Source organism: Molothrus ater, chromosome 3, assembly GCF_012460135.2.
Source record: "Molothrus ater isolate BHLD 08-10-18 breed brown headed cowbird chromosome 3, BPBGC_Mater_1.1, whole genome shotgun sequence".
Lineage (NCBI taxonomy): Eukaryota > Metazoa > Chordata > Aves > Passeriformes > Icteridae > Molothrus > Molothrus ater.
In genome coordinates this window covers 27,772,391-27,800,059 of record NC_050480.2, presented here as the reverse complement: position 1 = coordinate 27,800,059, position 27,669 = coordinate 27,772,391, and the positions used below count along the sequence as shown (strand labels likewise).

The window sequence follows — 27,669 nt, the reverse complement described above, 5'->3', positions numbered from 1 at the left end:
CTTAGCATTGCAGTGCAGGAGTACCCAGCAGTCAGTGGCAGTATCTTGGATCCTGAATGGTAACTTCCATATACTTTGGATTAATATTTTAACAGCTGACATGATTGCTTGCAATCATCAAGCAGTACCTCTAATTAGGTTTGGTATTATCTTCTACACATAAACAACCTTTTGTTGGAGATGCCATCATGCAGCTTAGCTATAAAAAATTGAGGGACTCTTAATGTCTTTTGTGCAAGAGAAGAAAGTTTATGACCTTGCCTCCTGGCAAAATTCCAAGGTACTTCATGTGCCTGCCAAAATCCTCCAGGAGTTTAAACTGAACCACTGTAGCTTTCCACTTCCCATTTTAAGCTTCTTTTTAGAGCTGCTCTTTTGTTTTGCGGTTGCCATGTTCTTTCTGAGAAGTAGATGCATTTCAACCTTGGCTGTAAATCTAGGTCTGTAAATACAGGCACCTTTATATAGATTTGAAAGGTATATTTATATTGGAGTTTTTTTAATTAGAATTGTTTTACAAATTTAAGAAGAGCTGACAGGGTTAAAAAATAGATTCTTTTGTCTTTGTTTCCAGTTACAGCCTGTGGGCCAGAAAGCTGACTCATTTGATTTCTCAGCTGACATCGTCCTTGGCTGTCCAGCTCAGGTAAACATACCCACATTTTGGAAGTTGGCTGTTAGGAGGCTGTATTGCTTGTGCTTGCTGCAGAGAGCAGGGATTTGGTCTATCTGGAATAAGCTTACTTAAAGCTTTGTTCTGTTTACCTCTAAGAGAGCAGGTGTTCTCATGTACCTGCACTGGTGTCCCATGGCCACTTTGCTGTGCAGTGAATACTGATTGACAACATGCTGATTGGTGTGTTTGCAGCTACAGCAGATGTTGTTTTTTGTTGTTTGTGAAGAACAGAGGCAGCTCAAGCAGCAAACAACAGAACATGCTGCATTAACTTTCCCATCAGAATCAATGAGGTTTGGGCACCACAGCAGCTTTGAAAACTCAGAATCTGTCATGTCTTGGGTTGGTGTCAGATTGGCTTTCCTGGCCTGATCCATAAGAGGAATACTTCAGACTCTTTGGAAGCTGCTTCTGCAGTTACACAACAAGCTGCTGAACTTGCAGGACAGTTGCTAGGTACCAGCACGTGGAAATGACTGCTCCAGGCAGCAGTAACTGGCTCCCTTTCTTCAGCAGTTTCAACAAGAAGGCCAAAGAACTCAGCTCCCTGATCCATTCAGTTCTGACTTCTCTTAGGTCTGGAGGCAGGCATTCAAGTTATGCACGAGGCTTTTGCCCATATTGTGTCCATCCTGTCAGACAAGGAAAATCTTCTGAGTTATTAACCAGTGTATTTCAGAAGTCCTCTGATTTGCTCAAACTGATCCTATTTCATTTACCCAGCATTCTTTCCAAGCAGCTTAAATGAACTCAGCAACAACTTCAGTGCCAAATAATGTGGATTTTATACTTCTTTCCCTTTCTTCACTCTTATTCAAAGATGTTGCTTTTCAGAAGTAGGCAAAGAAAAGTTTTATATCCCTTGAAAAGATGTATGGCCATTTTTTTTGCAGAAATGGCAAGCCTTTAGTAAACCTAAATGCAATGAAAAGGTCATTGATAAAAGTGCCAGTAGCCATGGAAAATTATTTGTTTTGAGGCAACCTTAAGTACCATAAAACCCTGCCTTCTAATTTTAGTGCTTTTAAAGACTTCTTTATGCAGATGCTGGAGCTTCTCTTGATTGAGGTAAGTGAGCCTCCAGGTGAATTTTTTAGCCTGTATGATGTGCATGTCTTCCTGAATGCATGCTGCATTAGTAGAGGACAAAAATAACAATGAAATTTCTACAGTCTCCCTTGGAGGGAAGAATGAGCTTTTCAGTAAGTAATCTTTCATCTCCCTGCTGCTGACACAAAAGATCTGCCCAGGTTTGTCTAGATTCTACATCAGCACCTTTTGAATGGACTAAACTTCTAATAAAGTCTAATTTGAAATGTTAGGAGAAGAAAATATTAACCTGCAATTGGCATCTGGCACCTGTAATTTTTGTCCTAAGGTACTAAACACAAATTTTATTAATTTTAAGGAAGAAGCATGGTTTCAAAGTCCAGATTCTAATTTTATATTTTAGGCAATTACTTTCTTAGTTATATGATACCTTGATATCACTTGCTATGGTTTGTGCCATGTGCTTATTGCCCAATTTCTCTTATTGCTCTTATTTTGTTTCCTCTTTCTCCAGAACAGTCCCTTCCTGGGCACATACAGGAATAGCAACTACACACCTGTGGAGCCCACTAGAGAGCCAATAGAGGTAATTGTTGCACCTTTTGCTGCATTTTAGGCAAACTATAAAAAGCTGCATCTCGTCTTGTAGCACATAATCCTGAATTTATAGATTATATAAACTATTACTAGTTTTTGGAAAGAGAATTCTGCCTTGCATTGCACTTTTCATTGTGTAAACAAATGTTTTCCTAAAAGCCAAACAAAATTAATTGTATTTATGGTGCAATTGTATCAAAACTGTAACAAAAGTAAGTAACCTGGAATGCATAATTAATTCAGATAACAAGTTCCTCCCCGTATGGAGAAGCTATCTTAGAATCCTGACCCCCAAATCATCTGAGGAAGGTTTAGATATTCTCCTCTGGAGGCACTGTTCTTCATTACACTCAAGTAAGCTTAACCTGTAGAGGGCAGTCACCTTTACATATTGGATGTGTGACCCTATACAAAGGTGATAGGAATCCCATTTTCAAAGGGACTTAATTTCCACCATGACTGAACAACTATCATGGGCATGTTCAATAAACTGCAGAAATAGATGCTGTGTGTAGGACTTGCAGAAGTGGAGAAGTTATTTGCTTGGCAGTCAAAATGAACTGGGCGAGTTTGACATACTGGGAGTGTTCATGACTAACCCAGTTATCAAAATCTTTGTGTGCCATGAGGGTCACAAAGAACAGCAGTTATTGTCTTAGCAAGTCATGGATTGCAGGACTGATACGGGATTTTTATCAGTAGAGCTAGAGTTATACTTTAATATGTAATTCCACTGAATATCAACAGCAACAGCTTTTGAAGTGATAAAGGAAAGAAGTGGAGAGAGAATAAAGCAACACTTTCTGATCTAAAAATAAGCCTATCTGTCCTTACTAGCCTCTGCAACCAGACTGTAGTCGTTGATAGTGGAGCATATTCCAGCATCTTTTTGCAGGAACAGATGAATTTGTTGTGATGTTTTTTAACAGCAGCCATGCTTTCTGAAAACCACTGGTCTATGTAGTTTTACTCTGGTAGAATTGTGCAGTCACAGAATAATTGAGGTTGGAAGGGACCTCAGGACATCCCTAGCCTGATCTCCTGCTTCTAGCAGGGCTGGCCTTTTGATCTGTGTACACAGCTGTCATTGCTCCTGCAAGGGCTGGCCACTGGAACAATTTTACTTTTTGCCTGTTACCAAAAAACGTGGGGAGACATTGATCAGCTCTCTATGCTGGTGAATTAAGGTGTTATGCAATGTGTGTTTGATTCAATATTTTCAACTGGTGGAATTTAGGTGACATAATAACTATTATGTCATCTAAAAATATATGGTGAAGTACAATTATTTAGAACCTAACAGTTTTCTGTACTGGAACTTTTAAAGCTTTGAAGTTTTTTCAAATTTTATATTCAGTAAAAGCAAGACATTTTTGAAAGTTTCTAGGGAAAGAATAGGTTCCTGGCAAAATACATGGGCAACAATAATATAATAATAGACTATATAAGGTTCTTCCAATGCTTGACCACTCTTTCAGTGAAGAAATTTTTTCTAATATCCAACCTGAACCCTCCCTGGTGCAACTTGAGTCCATTTGCCCTTGTTCCTTCACTGGTTGCCTGGGAGAAGAGACAGACGCCTGCATTGTCCTCTGAGCCTCCTTTTTTCCAGGCTAAACAACCCCCGTTCCCTCAAGTGGTCTTAGGACTTATGTTCAGACCTTTACCAGCTAATATAATAATACCTTAATAATATAATACATTAGTTTAATATGATAACTTTGCAGGGGATTTTATTGTTGATCTTTATTTGCTTTTGCATCTGATATGTTTTGAGATAGAGCAAGACTTCAAACCTGGAGACCCCACCTTGCAGGTCATGGACAAAATTTGTAGGCAGTGGAGAGAGAAATATAGGAAATGTAAGATGAAATGTTTTGCCTTTGGAAGAGTTTTATGCTTTGGCTAGAAAATGTCGCCAGAAGTAATGATTGTTTGGATAGTGTTCCACAAAGAGGTGTAAAAGACTGTTGTGCTACAAAGGCACCAAACTAGGATCTGTGTTTTAACTTGGTTTTGCCCTACACTGTAAAACTAAACCATATATGAATTCCACATTATCTTTTAGCTACAAAATGAAACCATTTTGTAACTTCTCATTTCAGAATTGGGGCAGTGAACTGTCGTGTCCTGGTCATACTCCATCCAGTCCTGTCCCAACATCAGGTGAGAAAGAACTCCTAACCTAAAATCATACATAGGAAAAATTTCATCTTTTGTTTCTAAAAGCAATAAGATGTTGAAATTGCACATCCTAGATGGAAAGTAAACAATAAAAGCTGATATATTTAGCAGCAAAGGGAAGAAGTCTGTCTTGCCATTCTCAGTGAGTTCTGCATGACAGCAGGTACGTCCCTGTGGATAAATGTGATCACATTTATTGTATGCGTGTATCTTATACGTCATTCATCATACAGCAACGTGGCAGGTTAAAATTGCCCAGGAGGGTTAGTGACTTAGCAAGCTGGAATGTGCTCTGATAAGCAGCACAGTGCAAGTGCTGTGTGCAGTCTGAAGATTTTATAGGGAGATATTTAACAGGAAATATTGATCTATGACCCAGACCTGTAAGTCAATTAGAAGAGATTGAATGTATGCATCTGTAAACATATCTAGTCTGTTTTCATTTTTTACCTAAGCTGTTTTAGGTTCCATTTCTTTCCATGTTAGTGTAATGCACTGTTGCAAGCAAAGGTAAGAAGTTACACATTTTTGCCTAGGTGACACACAGAACCTGAAACTTTTTCTACCTTAAAAGTCTGCAAAAATGCCATCAGATTGGAACCTAAGACTTGCATGTTTATTCTATTAGACAGTATTTTGTCAGTTGTTGGTAATCCTGCTTTTATTCTCCTACTGCTTTTTAGTCCATGAGCTACGGCCTGCTGACATCAAAGCCATAGGAGCACTTGGAGATTCCCTGACTGTGAGTACTGCTGGATTCACATGTTTACAATAAGAAGAGCAGTTGACAATTTCTACCCAGACGTTGTCACATCAGGCATCATCAGATAGAAAGCAAATTGCTTTGGCTTGGCAAAGCAAAACTCATCTACCCGGTTCCCTTTGCAAAGAAATAGCCTGAAGGGATATGAGTGACACTGACAATTGTGTAATCCACTAATGAATAGTTCAGGCCAGGACTGAAATGGGATTCCATTCTCTATTCCATACAGTTTATCCAAGTGTTTTTGAAAAGGAAGTGTCTGCCTTATAGGATTAGTCTCATCTGACATGAAAAAAAAAGAAGTGAAAGCAGTTGATATTTTTGAAGCAAGAAGACATTTTGCTGAAAACTCCCATGGAAATAATTGACTGCAAAATTAAGTGCTTCCCACTTGAGATAATTCTGATACTTCTGTATTTCAGAGTTTTGCTTTCAGATTTTGCTTCCTGGGTTGCATTCCTAGATGTCTTCCAGTTACAGCTTTGATGTATTTCAAGTACTAAGAAATGGAGGTTTAAAACAAAAAGTAGGCACAAAAAACCCCAGAAAGCCTCAGAGAAGAATAGCAGGGAATACTGCAGATCTGCACTGAAGTTTTCTGAGAAAAAGTTCTAGAATTACACAGCCCTGCAGAATTGTTCTGGCATGGGATGAAAGCAAACATTTGTGTCAACAGTTTCCATGAATTTTAACTCCTGAACTAAACCAGTGCTCATTCGAGCAGCTTCTGTGTCTGTTGAGTTCAGAAGGACTTGAAGGGTCTGAAGCCCTGAAATGATCAGGCTTATCTTACAGGCAGGTGTGCATATCTTCATTATGCATTATGCACCTTCTCATTAGCTCTGAACCTGATTTTGCTTGACCTGATGTAATCCTGGCTTTCCCCCTGCTGCCAAGCTTTGACCTTTTTTTAGAAGAAATCAGTAAAGCCCTACAAGTCTCCCTCCTATCCATTGCCATGACTCTTAAAATTAATTGCTTTATTTCTTCCCCCCACATCAAATGCTAGATATGTGCACTAGCACATATCTCTTATTTTTAAAATATTAGTTCTTTTAATATATGAAATATTCCAGTCATAGGGGCCAAGGTTATGATGCTTGAGGTCTCTGTCTCAAGAGCTGAGCAAGGCAGGTTCTCATAATGCCATTATTCATGCAGTTCCTACCAGTTGCCACTGCCACAGCAAGGTGTGTTTGGGGGTTTTATTAAGTGATTTATCTGGGTGGGCCAGAAAAAGTGGCAGAGTGTTTCCCATGTGTGCACATACACCTCCCACAGCAGCCCTGTGTGCTTTGTACGGGGTAACCATCCTTGGCACAGGGGGACTGCAGCAGCAAGGTCTACCAAGGCATGGATTGTCCTCCTGGTACTCCTCACAAGATCCCTGAATGCAGCCAGTGTTTATGGCTGAATTGGTGCCATGGCTTTTTGAAGAATACAAAAGTAGGTGAGACCACTAAAAAACTGTAAAGCTGCAGAAGAACCCTGTCTCATGTTTGCTGCCCTGAATCAGAGTCAGGGTGCTGACCTTGTTAGAGGTCTGTCCCCATCCTGTGAGCCACCCAAATTCAGCACAGAGGTCTTTGTTCTGATGGCTTTATGTATTTATTTAATTTTGAAAGATACGAAAGTTCACAGTGCAGGAAGAAAGGCTGTCTCAATCTAGATACAGTTGGAGATTAATGAAACATTGAACAATTTATTCATGTCACTGGTTAGAATTCATCTGTCTGACTTCTCTAGCACCACTATACAGTGAAAGGAGTAGACACACCAACATGGTTATCTATACTGGCAACAAAAATCCTGTCTACACCTCATCAAGTCTGTGTGCTAAGTAGCAGACTGAATCCAGGAGAGGAAAAATGGATTGTACACCAAAGATTTGTTTTCTTGGCAGATTAAAAAGCAGCTTCTCTGATTTATGTGCAGCTAAAACTGGATGGGGATTTTTCATCAGTGTTTGGGGCTTTTTTCCTGGATTATTAAGACTCTCAAAATCATCTTTCTTCAGGAAATGCCAGGATGAAACATTTTCCATCAGAAAAAAATCCAAACAAATACAAAGCCATTGATGTTAATCATGGTCCCATTGGGTTGCTAAAACAGTATGAGTAGCAGCTTTAAAGCCTTATGTCCTTGACCTTACAATCTGACATCCTCTGGCTGGACTACATCTCTGGTGCTCCATGGTGTGTTATCTAGATATGAGGGGAAGCACAGAAAACTGGAGTATGGGAGATGCAGGACTGCCCACAGGCCAGTGTGTGGTGGTGAATAAAGATATAGACCACTTATGCTAAAGCTGGGACATTGCAAAAGCTTGGCTGGATACAGAGTCATGTTAAAAGAATGTTTCAGCACTTTCAAAACATGATGTCTATCTTACCTAAATTTGTAGGGCTTTTTTTCTTTTAGTATTTTATCAATTGTTATTTCCATTTTTTCCAGACTGCAGTAGGAGCCAGAGTACCAGACTTACAAACAGACTGGAGGGGACTTTCCTGGAGGTGAGTGAAAAAGTTGGGTTTTTTTCTCTGTTTTTGTGCACACAGTTAAAAGTATAGGTCACCTGGTTGTGTAATTACATCTTTGTATATGTAAATTCAGGGGAAGGATGCTGACAGCAAGTATTGCTTGGTAAGCATTGGAGGAGTCAGGACCAGAAGAGAATAGATGGGAATGATTCCTGGGGGGGTGGGTGGGTTGTGTTTGTTTTTGTGGGCTTTTTCTTGCTTCTATTTTTCTTTTCTTTTTTTTTTTTTTATGTGTGTGTGTGTGTGTGTGTGTCAACCCAGCCTGATTGCTAAAAGCGTGGTCCTGTGCCACAGTACCTTTTAGCCTTTTGCTGGACTCGCTGGAGCTTTTTCAAAATGTTGCTGTGATTATCTGCTGCAGTATGTAATGCTTGAAGGTCTGTGTGAGTGTGGGTTGGCATGAACGTGGCAAGAGCAGTGCATACATACTCAGTGAAGATGTTCCAAACACCTTTGCTATTGCAAAGTGGGCAAACAATGCATGTCAGAAGGTGTGAAGCTCAATATCCATGCTGGAGTGGAAGGAAACTGCCTTCTCCCTGTGGACACACATATGGTTGATGAGTGTGTGTGTGTATACATCGTCCTCTTTGCTCTTTCTTCATCCCTTTGCATGTGTCTGCAGGCATGGATACTTTCAGGAGGGGCTGCCAAAAGTGGTGTAAAAGTGTGTTGGCTCTGCACACAGACAAGTTTTGAATGGTGAGGCAGAGGCTCTATGTAATCAGCATTGCAGCATTGCAAATAGATAGTTAATGAATATTTAATGCAGTCTCTCCTATGCTTAACTGTGTGCAAATGTAGCTTCAGTGAGGTAACGTGGAGCAGCTTTAGTGAGGAAATATGCCTTTCTGTGGTAGGTATCCCAGCATGTCCAGATGAAAAATCAGTTCTCCCAATATGGTCTGTTCCCAGCCTGAAGGCATAGCTTCTATCTTAACACTGCCTTGCTTTATTTAATGTGAATTATCCCTTCACTACTTTCCCTGAATTCCTGTGGTTTATCTCCTTAGTCCTGTTTGAAGCAAGTATTTTTGGGAAGGGGAGGGGGGAGGTTGTTTTTTCCTTCTTGGGCTGCTACAACCACATGTGGTGACAATAAGACAGATGGCTGCAGGATTAACCCTAGTGGGTGATTTTGTTCTTTCCCTTTGTAGTATTGGGGGTGATGACACTCTGGAGATCCAGGCTACTCTACCCAGTGAGTATCCTAGAAAAGCAAAAGTTGGGTATTACACTGGAAGTGGTTTAAGTAGATGCTAGGAAGCATCTGGAAAAGGTCATTCCTTGAAAATGGTGGGGATGTCCATCTGTTGTGGGTATAAGCAGTTCATGGGAGTGAGAGCTGAGATCCAGACTGACCTGATTAGCTGTACAGTTGATTCAGCCCCTCCACATCACAGGATCTGCATGTGATTGTATCATCCTTTTGGCCAAAAGAATTAGGAGTAAATGTGCTGAAGGTGACCAAAGTTCATGGCAGACCTGTTCTTCCCATGTTTTGTTTTGTGCTTTCCAGTGACTGGCTGTAAGGTCTGTGGACATATGAGGGGTTATGAAACAATTGCTAGTCCATCTAGCCAGGATTGTTGACAAAGTTGTGGTTCTTCCAGATGATTTCAAGTTGCTACATAGCAGTGGGGAAAAAAAAAAATCTAAAAGTACTATAAATTTTTGCCCTAGTGTTCTGTGTAATTGGGCCTGTAGTTGCCATAGAAACCATTAAGTGGTCAATGTGACAATAAATTGGAAGGCACTTGGTTTACAATGGCCTATCTATTTGTATGTGATCCATGCTGTGGAACACTTTGACATTGTCAGTAAAAAATCTGATGTGTTTTGTCTTTGCCTTGTACCAGGCATTTCACTGTGTTTGAAGAAAAATAGAAGGCACAATTCACTTATACATTATAAATGAGATTCTGTAAAGAGGTTTCCGACAGCAGTACTACGGACAGAGTAACAACAGCAGTTTTCAGACATCATGCTTTCCCACTGAAAGTTTCAGTGAAATCTAGAAAATGAAAAAAATTCACTTCTCTGCCACAAATATTATTATCTAGCTGGGGGAGTGAGAGGTAGAGGGCCATATTCAGGGCATCTGCTTCTGGTACATGAAAGAAAGTAACCACGAATAGTCTGACAAATTCAAGACTGGTGATTTGCCCAAGATCCACCTATGCATCTCCTGGGCCACCAGGCCCTGGTTCCTCAGGCCCATGGAGAGAAATAATGGCAGTGATGAAATTTGGACAGTAACTAGAGTCTCCAAAGCAGGTGTGTCTCTAGCTCCTGTAAGTCATAGTGAATGAGGGGAAAACACAGCTCTGTATTCTCACCACTCGATTGGCTCCTGCTTCTGCAGGGAGGCAACACTGCTGACTGTACTGTGAATGGTTAAACACTGTGGTTTTTCCTTTTAAGACATCTTGAAGAAATTCAATCCGAACCTCTTTGGCTTCTCCACTGGCAGCTCTAAGGAAACAGCTGGATTCAACGTTGCGGAGAGAAACGCTGCAGCACGGTAAGGACAGTCCCAAAGGAGTGAGAAGTGAGGGACTGGCAGGTTACCTTTGAGATGCATGACAGGGTTGAGGTAATGCTGATGACCTGCTGGTACTCAGCATGTTTCTGTGATCTGATGTTTTCAATTGTGAATTTCGGGGTTTTGGTTTTTTAATTCAATTCGGTATTTGGGGGATTTATTTGTTATCTTTTTCTAAATTTGACTCAGGCTTCCTTTCTTTATTCTATTTCTGCCCATAATTTTTGAGCCAATTCCTTAGTTATGCTTCTAATTCAAGCAGTACCTTTTTCTGCCCAGTGTTCAGTGTACAGGTCCCTAATTCACTGTCAGGCAATATCTTCAATGAGGAAAAAATTCATGAGCATCTCTTTTAATCCTTGATTTCTAGAGAATGTGCCTGAAACTAACAAATAGAAGCCCACTTCTACCTTAATGGCATGAAAAAATTATCCCTGTTTGCAGTGCAAAGGGAAAAAAACAAAAAAAAAGGCAGCTGGGAAATAACTCTTTTCTCTTCCTGAAGAAAAAATCTTCTAGTCTGATAACAGCCAAAATGTGTAAGAATTTTTATGGCTTACACTGTGCCTGCTCCATGAATACTCACAAAATTTGTTTCCAAAGCTTTTTGTGACACCTTCAACAGCCGTTAAATTTGCTGCAAGAGAGATTTAGGATAACTATCAAAGCCTGTATAGCTACTAAATATTTCATAGGTTCCCTGAGCAAAGCTGACTCAGCGTGATCAATATGGTTCTAGGAATCCAAATAATGTAACTGCATTTGTGTAGTTGCTGGAGAGAGGCAGGGCTTACTAGCTCAAGCACAGTCTTTTTCTACTATATCAGGAGCTCATTTCCAGCTGGTGTCTCAGCATGGTTTGTGCTTTGGCCCGTGGATGTTGCATCCTGTCTAGAGCTGGACTAGGACTCTCGAGCCTGGCAAACCCACTATGTAAGCACTCTCTTCCAGCCATAAGACAAGCCATAGGAATTTAAGGTCGGATCAGGAAGGCTGGTTAGGTGCCCAGCTTCTGTGTCAGCACCAAACCCCCCCACTAGATTTTTTAAGCGAGTTATGCAACTCAATGTCTCTGTGCATCTGGGCATTAGTGATTTTTCCCAAACAAAATGTACCAAGGCCAAGTCTGAGATGGGAAGAACTCATACCAGTTGCCTGCCACTTGGCAGCTATCCCAGCTGAAGCCTTTTCAGATCAGATTATTCACTTGTGCAACTTGGTCCTTCAGTGTTTGCTCAGTCTTTTGAGGCATCACTCTCCTTATTCTGATTTCTGCTGATCCTGAGATCCCCTGCAATGAGGAGTGGGGATCAAGAAGGTGACATGCTTTTGGAGCACACATCTGAAATCTTCTGTTCTCTCTCTAGTGACATGCCAGCCCAGGCACGTGCATTGGTGGAGCTGATGAGAAGCAGCTCGGTGAGTGGGATTTGGGCCACACCTCCGTGCTGCCAGGGTCTCTGGGAGATGTCTGTAATTAATAGGATGCTTGAGTCATGAAGAGTGCTTTACTGATGAAAGAAAAGTCCTTGTCTCTGCTGTGCTTTCCAAGATGAATGTGCCAGATGAATTACCCCTAATATAGGCTGCAGTGCAGCCAGGAGATGTAAGGATGGTAGTGAGGAAGAGAAGAAATCTCAAGGCTCTGGTGAGATCACAGGATTGCTTTGTTGAGCATCAGCCTTCAAAGTGAAGGTCATAAAGGCTGAGTGTAAAATTGCTGAAGCATGTAGGTCTGCAGACCAATACGAGTCACAATATCCACAATACTGGGAAGAGGGATTATGAAGTCTTTGCAGGAGAAAAAGCCCTCTCAAAGTCTGGTTTTGAGTGGGCAAATAATTAATTAGTGACCAGAAACCTCAGGAATGGATGAATCTCTGTCACGCCGTAATCTTTTAGAGAATTAGTAGGGGATCTAGCATTGTGGACCAGTCTGCTGTGCCAGCTCCACTGAGGGCAACAATGGGCATCAGAAGCAGGGAGGGGAAGAAATCTGAGAAACCCAAGGCTGCCCTGCTCTGAGTGTTGGCTGAATTTGAGTGGATGACTGTCTGGGTGTGAGCTGTTGGTTCAGGGAGAGCATTCCCTCTAAGGGAACGGGAGTGCCTGGTGCTCCTTGGCTCAGACTGAATGGGAAAGGAAGGCACTGAATAAGCAGGATTTGTCAAAGCATGTGGCTCTCCATGCCAGAACCCTTGATGGATGCTGCATGCTCACCCCACTGTCAGTTACTCTGCATTGCCAATTGTTTGGCAGAGTGAAGAGAGCTGGCGTGGCTTTTCAATAAAATAGAAGAGGAGAGGCTGTCGTGCTTTGTTTTATTCACAGCTTTTTATGCATTAAAAAAAAAAAAAGGGAGAGGGGTGTATCCCTGCCATAACATTGCCTCTTCGTGAAAGTCTTTCTGAGCAAATTGCTGGTTAAAGAGGAGAATTCAGACCTGGGTGATTCCCAGGCCCTCCCTCTATTTGTGGGATCCTTTCGCAGATGTTTGTTATGTAAATGCACTACACTAAAAATAGTTGCCTTTGATTCCTTTCTTTGTACTGAATGTTACAAAATGTTTTGATGAGATCCAGCTCTCAGCAGCGCCTATTGTTAGCTTGTGGTGACGTGGATGCTGCAGCTGCCCTTATATGAGCTCAGTGAAGTCACCAGCCTCCTGGACTCTTCTATTTTAATCCAGCTGTCTGTTCCCTGGGGCACCCCTTGCCCCTCCTGGCCAGGGGTAATTCTTGCCCAGCTGGCAGGGATCCCCAGCAGCTCCAGTTCCACAGCCACATGAGTCACTCCAGCCTCCATTCCCACATGGCTTTATCCCCACGCTGCCTGCAGTGTGCAGCCATGGCTGGCAAATCTCTTGCTGTCCACCCCTGTTCTGGAGCTGACATTCATTTAGGGATGCTTGCTGCCACAGACACATTTCTGTGCTTGGTTACCCTGACAGAGCTTGTCTGCTGAAGGGAATTTCCTTACAGAAGCCAAGGTGAATTGCTATAGACTAGCAAACAGTTCAAATTTTCCCCCTGGAAAGATGCTTTTCTTTTGCCAGCTTAACTCAGCATACCTCCTTTGTTCTGCCCTACTGTCTGTGCCCATTTAGCCCCATTTGTGAATGTTACCTCTGCATGCCTAAGCAATAAATGCTGCAATCTGTTTATTTTATGTGCCACTAGAAAATTAACTTCAAGGAAGACTGGAAGCTGATTACCATCCTTGTTGGAGGCACTGACCTATGCCAGTACTGCTTGGACAAGGTTTGTATCTCTGAATTGGGCATGCTCATCCAGGCATTTGGCAGGTGCCCAGCCCTGGAAACATAGCTTTTCTCTCTCAGGGAGCCAAAGTTCCTCTTTGTTTAAAAAGCACTTAGAAGTCCTGCCCCTTTCATCTTCATTGTATCAGAAACAAGTGCACAGCTTTTAATGCAGGGGCACTGCAGTTCTGGAGAAATGCATTATTTGAGTACTAGGAACCTGCTCATGTTGAACAAAACACAAAGATTAAGCTGAAGAGCTCTACCTGCTTAACTGGACAAAGTAATCAGTGTGGTGTCTCAGGCATGTGAGGGGACACAAGTGAAGTTTTCTGGAAAACATCCCCACACAATAATTACTGAGGATGCCCAATTCTTGCTTCAGAATGAGACCCAAAATAGTAACATCAGTTTATAGTGAAAAACATGTCATTAGCTGTCAGTGGTCATTCCTTCTGAAACTGTTTGTGTGGCACAGACTGGGGGTCTGTACCCCAGCTTGTTGAAATGACCAGGCACTGTTCTCTGTTTTGCTCTTTCCTTTACAGGCTGCTGCCTGGAGCCTTTATCCCCACAGCTTCCCCTCTATAGCTACAGTCACAAAGTTGTTTTGCTTATGGGCTTTGTGGGGTCTGACTGCCTTCATATCAGTTTCTCCAGATAGGCAGTTTGAAAAAAAATCTTCTGTTCATAAGGCAAATCAGTCTGCTCTGGGTCCCATAAAAAACAACCCAAAATCCAAAAATGTGGTCAATATGGTCATTTTCAGGGAAAGGCTCTGCCAAGATACCTCAGGATTTTCTACAGAGATCAGAGGAATATATTAATGGTATAAAAACATAAGCACTATATAACCTCTGTACATGTGCCAGTAAACTTCTTGATCTGGAAATATATCTGCCAACAAAAGAAAAAAGGAGCACCAAGTTGGTATAGCTTCTCAGAGATCACATTGTTGGTTCCTGAAAAAGACGGACTCAGTTTTTAATTTTTTTTTTTTAAATTTTAATAGGAAACCTATTCAGTGCAAAAGTATGTAAAGCACCTTCAGGACACTCTGGATATTTTCTATGAGGAGGTAAGCTTTTAAGATACCCTAGCAAGCTATGTTCCTGGCAAGTACACTGATGTTTTTCTCACCTCTGATAGACTGTCAGTGATTATGTTTCATACAAGGTCATCTTTCAAATAGCTGGAGTCAGACTGTTCTTCAGTGCTGCATTTCAATGACTGTACTAGCTAATGCCCTGAGAAAGAGAGCTGCAGTTTCATAAAAACTGTCTGTTTGACAATATTTATGCTGTGGACCAAACATACCATGACCCTACAGCCAGTTTTCATGGCTAAACCAGCCATGAACAGTTTCATTTACCCTAGAGCAAATGGAAATGTCCCAGGGAGCGAAGCAGCATTTCAGCTAGTTTGTACTAGCTGCTGGAATTCTTTTGGCTGACATCCACTGTCTATCTCCCTGCCTCCCCCTCCTTTTATCCATCATCCTTGCACATGCCATTGGCTGCAGGCAGTGCAGTTTGCACTGACTCCCTGACCTACGGATGGCACTCCTTGCTCTTTGTAGTGGTATCATGTTCTGTTATTTGTAACGTGTCTGCATGTCTGGTTATTATAATCCTCACAGCTCCCAAGAGTCTTTATCAACGTGGTGGAGATGCTGGAGTTCTCTGGACTGCGTCAAATCGCAGCAAGCTCTTCAGAGTGTGCCTTGGCAGCAAAGTAAGTGAGCAAAACAGCTCTTTGCCTATAAAGTGATATTTTTTTGGCTTAGTCTCAATTTCTACAGCAGGATATCCACACTGAGCTTTCCAAGCTATGTGCATTGTCTCCTTTACCTGATGCACCCATCAGCTTTCTATTACTTCTTGCAATACTTCAGCTAAAAAGCCTGCACTTGTAGATAGCAGAATTCTCACTTCTCAGCTGTAAGGCAGCATGACACAGCACAAGTAAACATATGATTGCTGAACTTTGAAGGCTTTTTTTACCCAGCCATCTGCTGGTCAGCAACACAGGCTGACACCCCTGATTCCTCTCCTTGTATCCAGCGCTGTGTTACCTCTGGTGCAGGCTGGGCTACATGCAGCAGAGCACAGCCAGGAACTGCTCCTCGCACCTAATGAAGGAGACCAAAATCTTCACTCAAAGAAGGTTGAAAGACTTGTTTTAGAAAGCAGCAGTGTCTTTAAAGGCATCAGAATGGATGTGAAAAGGCTCTTTAGTCTTGCAGGGAAAGGTATAACAAAGACCAGTAGTTGCAAGGTGATGCCAAATGAATTCCAATTAAGTTAGGCACAGATTTTTAAAAATACAAGTGATTAACTACAGGAACACACTGGAAGGGAAAATAATGAATTGCTGGTCTTGCTCAATGTCTTCATATTCATTCCAAGCACATTCTTAGAAGATGAATTTCTGTGAAGCACAAGTTATTACCTCTTGTTATGAAGGTACCATAATAAAACAGAGTGGTGCAAGGACTCAGACGACATGAAAAATTTATCTTTTCTAACTTTACACTCCCAGATGTCTGAAACTCTGCTGTAAGCCCATTCATAGAGTGGGTTTTCTTGTTATTCTAACACGTGTGATTTCCTGCTGATGTGTGGCACACTAAACAATTTTTTCGCATTTGACTCAAGAATTGCAGATCCTGCAGCTCTTTCTGCCTGTGGTAGGTGTTCATTTTGAAAAGTAATTCAGTAGAATTTTTTCTTTTGTGAAGCATTTGTCCATTTCTAAGCCACCAAGAAGGTGGCTCTCCCTTCTGCATGTGAGCTTTGAGCAGCTATCCTGAGCTTCTTGAAGCGGACACAGTGCTGAAGAACTGTGAATAAACTATTCTAGACTGGCTTTTAATTCTAGTATTTCTTTCATTGAAGGAAAGTGTGCCCATGTTTCTTAAACCCAGAGGAAAATTCTTCTGAATTACAAGAAATTAAGAGAGTCAACAGAGATTTTCAGGTAATGCATTGATTCTGTAAATGGTCATCTTCACTTGTGTCTCCATATTGCTTCCCTCACTGCCCTTCCTGTCATGCATACTCTCAGCAGTACAGAGAGGGATAACTGGGAAACAGCTTGGCTACAGCCTAATCAAAACCATACCCAGCTAACCAGTTAGTAGCAGTGCAAGACTTTCCACACTGCCTTCTGATGTGACCTCAGTTCTGAGCTGGATGCAGATGGAGACCAATTCTCTTTCCAGCTGCTGTTTCAACAGCCAAAAAAGATTTAGGAATGATGGCTGCTTTGTTGATATGTGTTTGTCTGTTATGAGTCCAATGAGTAGCTCACATGAATTAACATGTCACTGCAAGAGTGACAAATGATCTTGCATCAGCTGTTTTGTGGTTACTCTTAGCAGAAGAAATTAACTAAACCAACCATGGGCCAGCTTGCTATCTGAGAGTAACTTTTCATAGCCTCAGGCGTAAGATTCACTCAAAATTAACAGAGGCTATAAATAGCTATTGGAGCAGAAGCTTTTTCCATCGATTTTCTTATGAATACAGGAATCACTGTATCAGATAACATAATGTTCTCCATTCTGGCTCTGGCAATGAATCTGACAAAGCTCAAAAAATTCACCCTTGGTAATGCTTGTATAAGCCTACTAGAGGGGTCATTTTCCTTAACTAAGGAAGAGGGATTAGGAATGTTTTGAGATATGACCAGGAGCATTAGCATTTATATCCATAAGATGGCAAGTTACAATGAGATGGGCTTTTTTATTTGTATGAATGTCTGTGGCCATAATTTTTGAAAGTGGCAGGTAATTTTTCAGTGTTTAAGTAGTATTTTCATTCAAGCACACCTTCCTGAAAAACCAAGTGCACTTCAGCCTCATGTTGGCATTCTGAACTCATTTGTCACTTCTAAAAATGTTGACCTTGTTCCGTATTTTTATACTTTTCTGCAAATTTTAATCTCATTGCAATTGTGCAGTTTTGGTTTCTATGAGTAAGGTTTGAACTTTTTTTTTTTGTTTTTTTTGTTTTAATTAGTAACTTTATATTTTTAACTTTTTTTTTTTGTTTGAATTAATCCAGCTTCTGTGCATTTTCCTCATGAAAATCTCATGAACCAAATTATTTTCTTAGCCATTTTCTTGACTACTTTATTGCATTTAGCTGGATTTACACTAATGATTTATAGCTTCCTACACTGAAAGATGTTTAATCTGCATGTTGCTGCTAGCTGACAAATGTAGGATGAGCCTTGCAAGTAACTCCTGTGTTTCCACTGATTACACCACCCGCAGGCTGAAGCCTTGCAGCTGATCAACAGCGGTCGGTACGAACAGCGGCAGGACTTTGCTGCTGTCATCCAGCCGTTCTTCCGGAACACCTTGCTGCCCCTGGATAGTGTGAGTCCCGCTTTGCTTTCCCATTATGCAAGGGCCAGTATTTCATTTCTCTTAAGCCAGTAAGATCTGTGCCACAAGACTGTGTTTTCTCCTCTCTGCACAGTCTAGTGGCACAGCGTGGAATCCGTGCTAAGAGCGAGGGAGGAGAAGACGGGAAGTCTCACAAGAAGATTCACAGTGCTGCCTGTGAATCAAAATGGGTTTAGGAAACATTCATAGAATGCACCCATAAACAAGGCACCCTCTACTTCTTCTGAACTGCATGTTGCTTCCCTTGTTGAGGAGGTTGGTTAGCATTCACCACAGTTTCCCGATTTAGGTTATGGAATGTGTTCAGGTTTTCTTCAAATGGAGACCAGCACTTGAATCTCTGACTCATCCAAGCATGGCAACAGGAAGCAGCCTTTGAAACCAAACACTGATTCTCCTTCTTTTCTCCAGCCTTAGCATTATGTATGCCGTGTAGTTAAGGATACAAATATCCAGCATGGATCCTCATCAAAACAACCCAGTTTTGCATAGTACCGATACTTTTTTCATACCATCCCCATTTTTTTCCTGTCGGCCTAAAAGGTCGACCAATGCTCACCATACAGGTAGTGATGAGGCAAATTCCCCCTAAGAGAGACATTTACCACAGCTGGATATTCCCACCATTTTTTTTTTTTTGTTATCTGAAATTCAGCAGAAATTTCAACACTTGAAATGTTCTAAGTCTGAGTCACAGAAGTTTAAAAAGCAATAATAAGCACTTTTCTTTCAGTTCTGTAAAAAATGGAATGTGGGTCAATGGCAGGGTCCGTGTAACAGCTGTGACTGTTGGCTTAATGGTAAGTTTAGTTTTGTTATGAAAATTTTTGTGTGAAGTTGAGCAGGTGGCATTACACAGAAGGTCTCAAGGTGCAGTAATCAGCCCATACTTTGGAGCACCTAAGTTTATTTCTAGTGTGAAAACATGAGCATAATGCCTTTAGGAAGGTACCAAAAGTGTGAAGTGGGTATATCAAGTACAATACACTATTGGATATAATATGTCAGATCTCAAAGATTGAAATTTGCTGGCAATTAATTTTTGCTTTTATTGCAGACTAGCAAGCCAGATATGAGTTTCTTTGCTGCAGACTGCTCTCATTTCAGTGTAAGAGGCTATGCTGAGATGGCCATGGCTCTCTGGAACAATATGGTAAGGGGTTACAACTTAGATCCAACAAACTTAGTTACAACTATGTGTTTGTGGTAGCAGTATCTACAAAAGATCATGAGAAAGGTGTCTGAAACAAAAGAGTAAGCAAGACATAAAATTGATATCCTAGCAAGAGGGGGTTGCTCAACTCTGAGGTTCTTCTCACTCTGCATTGCTTAGGAATGTAATCCCAAGTGATCATATTGCATGAAAGAGTGTAAGTCTTTGCTCATTCAAAATGGGAATTCTAAAGAGTCGTAATGTAAGAAAAAAAATTTCCTTTCTGATTTGGTAAATAACTTGCATTAAAACAAAAAGTCATCCTAGTTAAACATTCAGTTCTGTAGGTTTGCTGAAAATGTCTGTTCAATGATCTTGCCCTTCTTCACTGAATTCTGTTATATTTATTAGGAAAACCTATATGTGACTGAATTTTTGCTGCCATTAATAGTGTGGACATGTTGTACCACCCACTCTTGTATCTGAGGCAGTTTTAGTAGAGTCTCTGAAACTAATAGGGGGCTGAAATCAAACTTAAGATGCTTGTAATCACATTCCATCTGTCATTTTGGGGAAAATTAATAGCTTTAGAATAGTCTTGGAAGAAGGTGTCAGGGGTACATGACAAACTTGGTAACTCCAAGGTCAAAGTTGCTTTCAGAAATATTTCCCCACATTGGAAGGAATACTAGGCATTTTTATGCCACAGCAACATTTCCTCCCCTTGTCTTATAAACACCAAATACATTGTGGTAGCAGAAATCCTACATCCTGGTTTGCACAAGAAACAAACATAAATGGAGGGGAATTTCTTTTCCATCCAAGTAAAAGTTTGAGCAAGATAAGAAACTTAGAGGATACCCCAGAATGAGCTTGAAAATAAGGACTGGAAAATGGAGGCCAGGAATCTGTGCAGCTGCCCAGCATAGCATATGAGCTGTAGGTCCAGGATTATAGAATGTACTATGCAAGCACTTGCTAGGAGTAATTGATTTGTGCACGCACAGCAAATCTGCCTGTTTTCCATCAGGTTTCCCTGTCTGGGACTCCAGATGACAGCAGGCTGGTAGGCTTCATTCTCCTTCATAGCTCAAACAGGGCTAATGGTGGGCCAGAAACCCCAGGCAAATGTAGAAAAATTCAAATTGAGCATGGCTGAGGGTTTCAAGAAAAAAATAAGGGACAGTACCTGGGCATATGGCGGTCTTAAATTGGGTTTCTGTTGCCATGTGGTATTCCTATTGGCCATTACTCATTCCTGAATCACCATCAGTCTTTTTTCCTATGCCACCAGAGTTTTTTTTTTCTGTCCAGACTGTCACTCATTTCCTACGCATATATGGATTGACACAAAGCTTTCTACTGGGTGGCAGGGATCAGGTTCTTACTGATGCAAAGCACAACTATTCCCTCCCTTAGAGATCTGTTGGTCTATGCCAACTGCAGACATTACTGTTTACTATTTAAATCTAGTTCTTGTAACACATCCCTGCTTTTCCCTTGCAGTCCTTGTACGGCAAGGCTGTGCAAGCTTACTGTAAGGCTGTATTGTTTCCCTGTTCCCTGAAAAGCTCGGCAGGCTGCAGGCTTAGGGCCAAATGACACGGATTCTTGTCAGTGCACATAAAGGGCCAGACTGTGCCTGGCCACTGTGTGGGTATGCAGGGACTGGGATGGCTTACAGTCTCTCCCTTGCCATAATGTTCTTTGCTGTTTTGGCTTTGTGCAAAACCAAATGTGCTCCTGCTCTCTGAGGTCAGAGGACTCTGTAGTCTTATGGGGTTTCCACTGGTCCCAAACCCACCTTGTCAGGTGTTGGGCCGAGGTGAAGAGACACAGTGTTTGGTGTGTGTTCTGCTCCATGCTTGCTACATGCTCTAGAGGAGCTGTGGGTTTCTTCCAGAACTTGTCCTGTATGCTCATGGACTTGAGGATACTGTAATCTTCTAAGCCCAGAAGCTAATGCTCCTGAAGAACAGATTGCATAGAGATGAAGTAAGCATGGGTGGTTACAGAATTTTGCATTTTATCATCTTTTGTCTGGGCTCTGTGCCAGAATCCATACCAAGTGCCCTGGCATGGGAAGAATTACAATTATCTACAAATAACCAGTTACACCTCAGGCAGAATGCTGCAAGATAGGAGCCACACATCGTACAAATAATAGAGCTGTTCCCTTTAAGGTACAAAAAAACTACCAAATTCAGTCTTCACTGCATTAGCTGGTGGGTGGGCCAAGTGATTAGGAGTCACAAAAGAGTCCATCAGGACCCTACAACAGTCAGCAAAACTTGGCATCCTGTTTTGCTTCTAATCTTCTCTTCCCTCGTTATATTTTCAGTGTTTCATATCTTTTTATTTTTCAGTCTTTGCTGGCTTCTTTTTGTTTTTTAATTTTTTTTTATTAAAAATGAACAAGAGAGAGAAAGTATTCTCAGTGTTTCCATATGAAAATCTTCTGGATAATTTTTTTTTTCCGTGTTGTGTGGGTCTTGTTGCTCTATTGTTTCTCTTCAGCATGCAGCTGACACTTTAATCCCTTGAGGACAGTAAATGCCTGTATGGACAATAGCAGAAGCAACAGCCTTCCTCTGTGATGTATTCCCAGAAGTGCTGGATGACAACTTTGCAGTTCTCTATGGACCAATCTTGTAGTCATTACTTCAGGCATGTCCATACAACAGTTGTAAACACTTCAGTTAACATGACTGAGCAAGCCTCTACTTGTTAGCTTTACTATGGCAACCAGTGGTATGTGCACTGCAAGCCAAGCACAGCTGCCTGCTATTAGCCTGGACACATTTTATGTTGGGTTGGAAATGGGCTCAGGGTGAGCCTATGGTCAACTATTGCAACTTAGCTGCCAACTGATAATATAAAAAGCTCTGTGTAACTTGCTTCTTGCAAGATTGTGAAAATTCAGCTAAAATTCCCAGGGAATTTCTTGTCTGAGTGCAGACTGAAAAGGTTAGCTGTGTCCCATCCTCTCTCTGTAGCTCTGTCATTTCTGAAGTAACTCCCATCACCGTGACACCTAGGCACCTTTCTGTAAGTAATGTGCTAAGTAATATATCTAACGTCTGTCATGTAGGTTTTTTCCTTTCCTTTCCATTGCCATTTGAGACAAGTACATGGCAGAACTGGGTGTAATAGTGAACCACTTTGCTTTAGCTGAACATTTAAAATGCATTGTATTCAGAGCAATGCAAAAGGAAGAAACTCTTATCCTATTCCTTGCTTCTGCAGGAGTTATTCTGCAGCCAGTACATCAGATTCTCAATGTCTTCAGTTCACAACTGTTAAAATGTTTGCAAACTTTCCTCTGCTCCTTCTACCACACTTCTTTGTTCCTGTGAGCAGCAAAAATTGGATAAGAAGTAGTAACTGTCTGAATCAAGAGAGTCTGAGAAGAAAAAGATTCATCATTAAGTTTAACATTGTTTTTCTCTTCTTCAGCTGGAGCCAGTTGGTGAAAAGCAGACTTACAACAACTTTACCCATGACAGATCAAAACTCAGGTGTCCAAACCCTGTAAGTAAAGGTCAAGGTGCTCTCTCCATTAATTACCTCTATTTTTTCTCCTTTCTTCACACTGCTAGAGCTCTTTAAAAGAGTATCTCTGTGAAGGTTTCAAATAGCTAAAATATATTTTCCTGTTTTGTTACAGACAGGGGAATCTACTTAAGATTTAAGACAAAAAGCTTTATTCTCACTGCAATGGAAAGCCTTTCATTAAAGCTAGTTCTAATGAGTCTGTGTATTTCCATTTGCTTGTTTGCAGCAAGCAAATTAGGAAGTGATGCCACCACTCATGATGCCGAGGTGGCTTCTTTTTTGTCTTCTGGGAATTTTCAGACAATAGAGCTGGAGAGTGTTTGGGCTAAGATAGAGAGAAGGCAAAACCAGCTGATTGTCTAAATATCTACCATTTCTCTCTGAGAAGGGGCAGAGTCAAATTGTTGGAATACTGCCCATTGAGTGATCTGTGGTCAATAAAGCCTTTGCTCTCCCTTTGTAGGAGAAACCTTTTCTTTTCACACGAAGAAATAGTGGATTTGGAAATTCAGATGTCAACTTGGAGAGCACAGAATCTTTGGTCCCCTACTGGGCTGTCATTGTGACTGCAGTAGCTGGGGTCCTGGTGGGTTCTTTACTTGGCTGGGTTGTGTCACGAAGAAGAACCAAGAAGCACCAACGTAAGGCTCACACAGAAAACAACATTAAAACAACCCCTCTGTAACACAAGTGGAACAAACATCTTTCTCTGAAGAGGCTGCTCTCTGCTGTGACACAGAGAGTAGCAGAAAAAGAACCTGTTGGATATGAATGAAGCTTCTTGGTTGCCCAGGGATTTTTGTGCCAAATAACATTGATCAGTAATATATTTTAGAGTTATCTTCTGTGGACCAGTCAGGTGGAGGATGAAGTTCAAAGTAATGCTGTGGTTTCATGCCAGCATGCAACTAAGTACCACACACCTGCTCACTCAGTCCTCCCCCACTGGGACGAGAGGAGAACTGGAAGAAGGTAAACCCCATGGATTGAGATAAGAAAAGTTTTAATAACTGAAAAGTAAAATGTAATAATAATAATTGAAATGAACTGGGAAGTAACAAAAAAAGAGAAAGGAATAAAACTCAAGAAAAACTAGTGCTGCATGCTACAATTGCTCATTGCCTTCTGACTGATGCCCAGCCTGTCCTTGAACAGCAATCAACCCCTCCTGGACTTCTTCTCCCACTCTATATAGTAAGCATGATTTTCTATGGCATGGAATGTCCCTTTGGCCAGCTCAGGTCAGCTATCCTGGCCATGCTCACTCCCAGCTTCTGGTGCTGACAGAGCACAGGAAACTGGAAAGTCCTTGGTTTAGAGTAAGCACTACTTAGCAACAACTAAAATATTGATTTGTTATCAATATTATTTTCATACAAAATCCTAAACACAGCACTGAACCAGCTATTATGAAAAATATTAACTCTATCCCAGCTGAAACCAGGACAAAATGTTAAAAGCTTTTTCATTCTGGGGTCCAATTCTCTGTTTCATGAATATTACTCAATTGCACAAAGCAAGAACACCTGTTCATGCATCTTGGCTTCTTAATTGTGCATCTGTCCTTTTCTCTTCTAAACCTCCATTTAAAATGTTAGAGACACGTCAGTGATTGCAACCTGGTATTCCCCAGTAGGAAGGTGTTAGTGAGATGAACAGCAGCTGCAATTTCTCATGTTATATTCCAGCAAGACCATTGTGTTGAAGGTGCTGCAGTGATTCTACATGGGCAAGTACAATGCCATGGAAACATCTTTAAACTGGTTTCTGAACAACTTGGATCCACATGGTATCCCTGGTGCAGTGCTGGGCAGCACAGATAGAATAACTCTGCACTGCCTTGGACCCCAGGCTCCTTCCATCTGGGACTGGGTCTGGGGCTGGTCTGTATCTGTCACTTTTCCTCCAGGGCTAAATAGCCCAGGACAGTCCTGTGTCCTCCTGTCCTCCCCTGTATGAGAGCTGGTTTCAGAATGAGTCTTTTTGTGATGAATTTCTTCACTAGTATCTAGTAAGGGGTCTAAACAAAAATGTGGTACCTGCAAGCTAGCTTGGGCTTAACCCTTCTCATAGGACCTTTGTGTTCAGGTCTCCCAGGCTGGAGACTCCCTGGTTATTATCCACAGCAGAGCTTGCAAAATTGTTTTTCACCTTTTGTTTTGTTTTGTTCTTTAAATTCTAATCAGGAGTTCAGAAACCATCCTTTTTGGAAATTAGACTTTCCTTGTTTTAAACCTGCAGGCCAATTCATATGATCTATGAGTACAAAAGGTTCTTCACAAGATCCGCATGATCTTGTTTCCCAATATCTTTCTTATTTCCTATGTTAAATACATAACCTTATTAATTTTATTGAAGCCAAAGTGAGGTTTGCACTGGTGCAATTTTTTGTAATGTGTACTATGTTTCCACTCCAGAAATGCAAACGAGTAGAAAATTATAATGTTTCCCAGAAGAAAGTGTTCTGGGTTCCCTGAATTTATTATTTTGCATGCAGAAGGTGTTCAGACTTCTTCCATTTCACTTCTGTCAGTGTCCTTGCTAAGATAAAAAGAGGTGGGCAGAGTACAACTTACATAGTCAGGTTTCAGGGGATGTAGTTGCACTCACCTCTTTGATCTGCTCTCAAAGGTAGGGCTGTTAATAGCAGGACTTTTATTTACCTGCATAAATAAAAGTGTCTGTGAGCTCTACATGCATCACAAAATGGGGATAAATTTAGAATGTGAACCAGGACAGTTGCATCTTGTTCCAGTGCAGCACAAGGCTGCTCTTCCTGTCCCTGTCTTAACGCATTGGCTCATTAAGTACCTACCTGGTATTTATTTAGCTTGGGAAATGGAAGCAAACACAACCTCCAACAAATAGACAAGACTTCAGTGTATTCCATAGCATCTACGCCTCAGACACATTGGGAAAACTTAAGCCTCATGTGTGAGGAAGCTGAGCAAATATCCAAAGGCTACTATCTCCTCTCATCCCTAAATGCTGTTCTTGTGAGTTGTCTTCCCTACTGGGAACTTTGATAGCCACTGCTCATACAACTCTTGGCTTGGGAAGAAGTGAAAAGATAATAGTTCTCTACAGAACCTTTCATCAGCATTAGGTATTTCAAAGGAAACTCAAGAACAGTAGTTCAGTACTGACTTACCTTTCCAGATAATGTGTGCATGCATGGGAGTCCTGGAGCATGAGTTAGAGTTACAAAATGCTGCAGTCTCTCACATCAGGCTTGTCCTGCCTTGAGATGGGTACATGTGCTTCTTGGGTTTCATGCTTTGCCCCCTGCTAGAACTAAACATCCCCTTTTCTCTCTTAGAAAGCTAAATTTTGTTCTGAGCTTCTAAAACTTAAATTATAAGAAGGGTAGCCCATTGGGAAGTGAGAGGAAAGATGGCTCTTAGCTCATTCACTATCCTGAAGGATTCTAGAGTGGAAATAATTCTTGTGCAGGAGCCTGGGTGATTCTGCTTTTGAATGGTGGACTGCAGTTCCCTGCAGCATTTAGCCTTGCAAGGAATGCTGCCTTTAATGGTGCTTTTGGAAACCAGGAAACCATCAAACTTAAATTATATTAGCTTTGTTCTGCTAATGCAACAGGATACTTCCCTTACTTTCTGTAGCTTTGGTGTATCTTTAATGCACGAATACAGTAGGAGCTGGAACAGGAACTGGCAGGTTTTTATTTAGTCTATGGAAGTATCTTCTGGCATCTTTCTTCTGTAGACTCAAGTATGTGGTGAAATGCACTGGCATTAAAAAAAAAAAATCAGGAACCATGCAGTTTGCAGCTGTTCCACAAGCAAAATCATTTCTGTGAAGATGTTACTGCTGAGCGTTCCCTCCATGCTTATTAAGGTAACATGGATCTGGAATGAATGACAACCAATTTAGGTCTGGATACTTTGCATTCAGTGTCATGTTAAATCAGGAAGTAATCTTATCTGTCAGTTGTCCATTCCTCCTTTTTTTCTGTAAGGACATGCCCTTGGTTTCAAATGGCCTTATATGCCTCAGCGGATGCTGAATAGACAGATTGCCTACTGAAGCACAAAAGGAGAGACTTAGAAGAAACTTTAAATCTGTATGAAAAAATGGATCAATTGGATGCCATTTTAGCCAAGGATTTTGCTTTGGCCAATGGTGGTCTTGCTGACCACTGAAAAGCACCTCTTCTTTGTGATTTTGTAACACCCTGAGAAAACAGGCTTTATGAATGCTTCCTCTGGAGAAGAGCCACAGCTCAGCCCACATGAGTGGTCACTATCCAAAGGACCTTTGTGGGTACTGGCCAACAGCTCAGGTTGTTGAGAAGGACACTTGGAGTAAATATTACACTGTTCCCTGGTCCTGAGAAATAATCTGTTCTTCAAACAGGGAAGAGATGAAGCCTGACAAGTGTTGGCAAACATTTGCCTGGAGCTTCAGCAGTTCTGGAGTTTAAATTCTGGCCTTCTTTTTTACTGCTGATGGACCTTCCTCTCATCATGGTACAGTGCCTGCATTCTGCTTTGTAAGGTCAAGGGTCAGTTTGCCCCAAAATCCAGTTTAGGTGCTCAGTGAACTTAAGGAAGAGAGGGAAAGTTCAGAAAAAACATCTGCAGAGAATTCTGCACAGCTTTGCAGATTGCTAAATGTTTCCTCCCACCACCTTCTAGGTGGTGAGATGTGCTAATGACAAATTATGTCATTTTAACAGCTAGGCAGTATGTGATAGCCTGGGACAGCTGGGCAAGAGTTTTCTTACTTTCAGGGATATTTTGTTAAAACACTGAGGTGAAACAACTCCACCTAAAGAAAGAAAAAGCTCTGGATTTTTACAGCTCTTCATATTTGCGATTTATGCTTCCTGGAAAATTTAAAGAATTTGCTATTGGAGGATCATGGGTTTGCAATGTTTGCTCTTCTCCCCCCACAAGCACCCCCTTTTGTT

At 41.3% G+C, this 27,669-nt stretch overlaps 1 protein-coding gene across 1 annotated transcript in view; it reads left to right on the top strand.

The window, feature by feature from the left end:
• The window catches only part of PLB1 (phospholipase B1), a 77,803-nt gene extending 53,972 nt beyond the window's left edge, over nucleotides 1-23,831 (top strand). Inside the window, exons 44-59 of the mRNA XM_054514462.1 lie at nucleotides 575-646; nucleotides 2,241-2,312; nucleotides 4,429-4,489; nucleotides 5,191-5,249; nucleotides 7,725-7,783; nucleotides 8,968-9,011; nucleotides 10,235-10,334; nucleotides 11,723-11,774; nucleotides 13,535-13,615; nucleotides 14,627-14,692; nucleotides 15,254-15,348; nucleotides 16,512-16,593; nucleotides 17,894-17,998; nucleotides 19,086-19,181; nucleotides 22,638-22,712; nucleotides 23,200-23,831. Of these exons, the coding sequence (XP_054370437.1) occupies nucleotides 575-646; nucleotides 2,241-2,312; nucleotides 4,429-4,489; nucleotides 5,191-5,249; nucleotides 7,725-7,783; nucleotides 8,968-9,011; nucleotides 10,235-10,334; nucleotides 11,723-11,774; nucleotides 13,535-13,615; nucleotides 14,627-14,692; nucleotides 15,254-15,348; nucleotides 16,512-16,593; nucleotides 17,894-17,998; nucleotides 19,086-19,181; nucleotides 22,638-22,712; nucleotides 23,200-23,421 (1,341 nt within the window). The 3' untranslated portion in view covers nucleotides 23,422-23,831. The remainder of the gene's footprint in view (nucleotides 1-574; nucleotides 647-2,240; nucleotides 2,313-4,428; nucleotides 4,490-5,190; nucleotides 5,250-7,724; nucleotides 7,784-8,967; nucleotides 9,012-10,234; nucleotides 10,335-11,722; nucleotides 11,775-13,534; nucleotides 13,616-14,626; nucleotides 14,693-15,253; nucleotides 15,349-16,511; nucleotides 16,594-17,893; nucleotides 17,999-19,085; nucleotides 19,182-22,637; nucleotides 22,713-23,199) is intronic.
• Nucleotides 23,832-27,669: the final 3,838 nt, after the last annotated feature.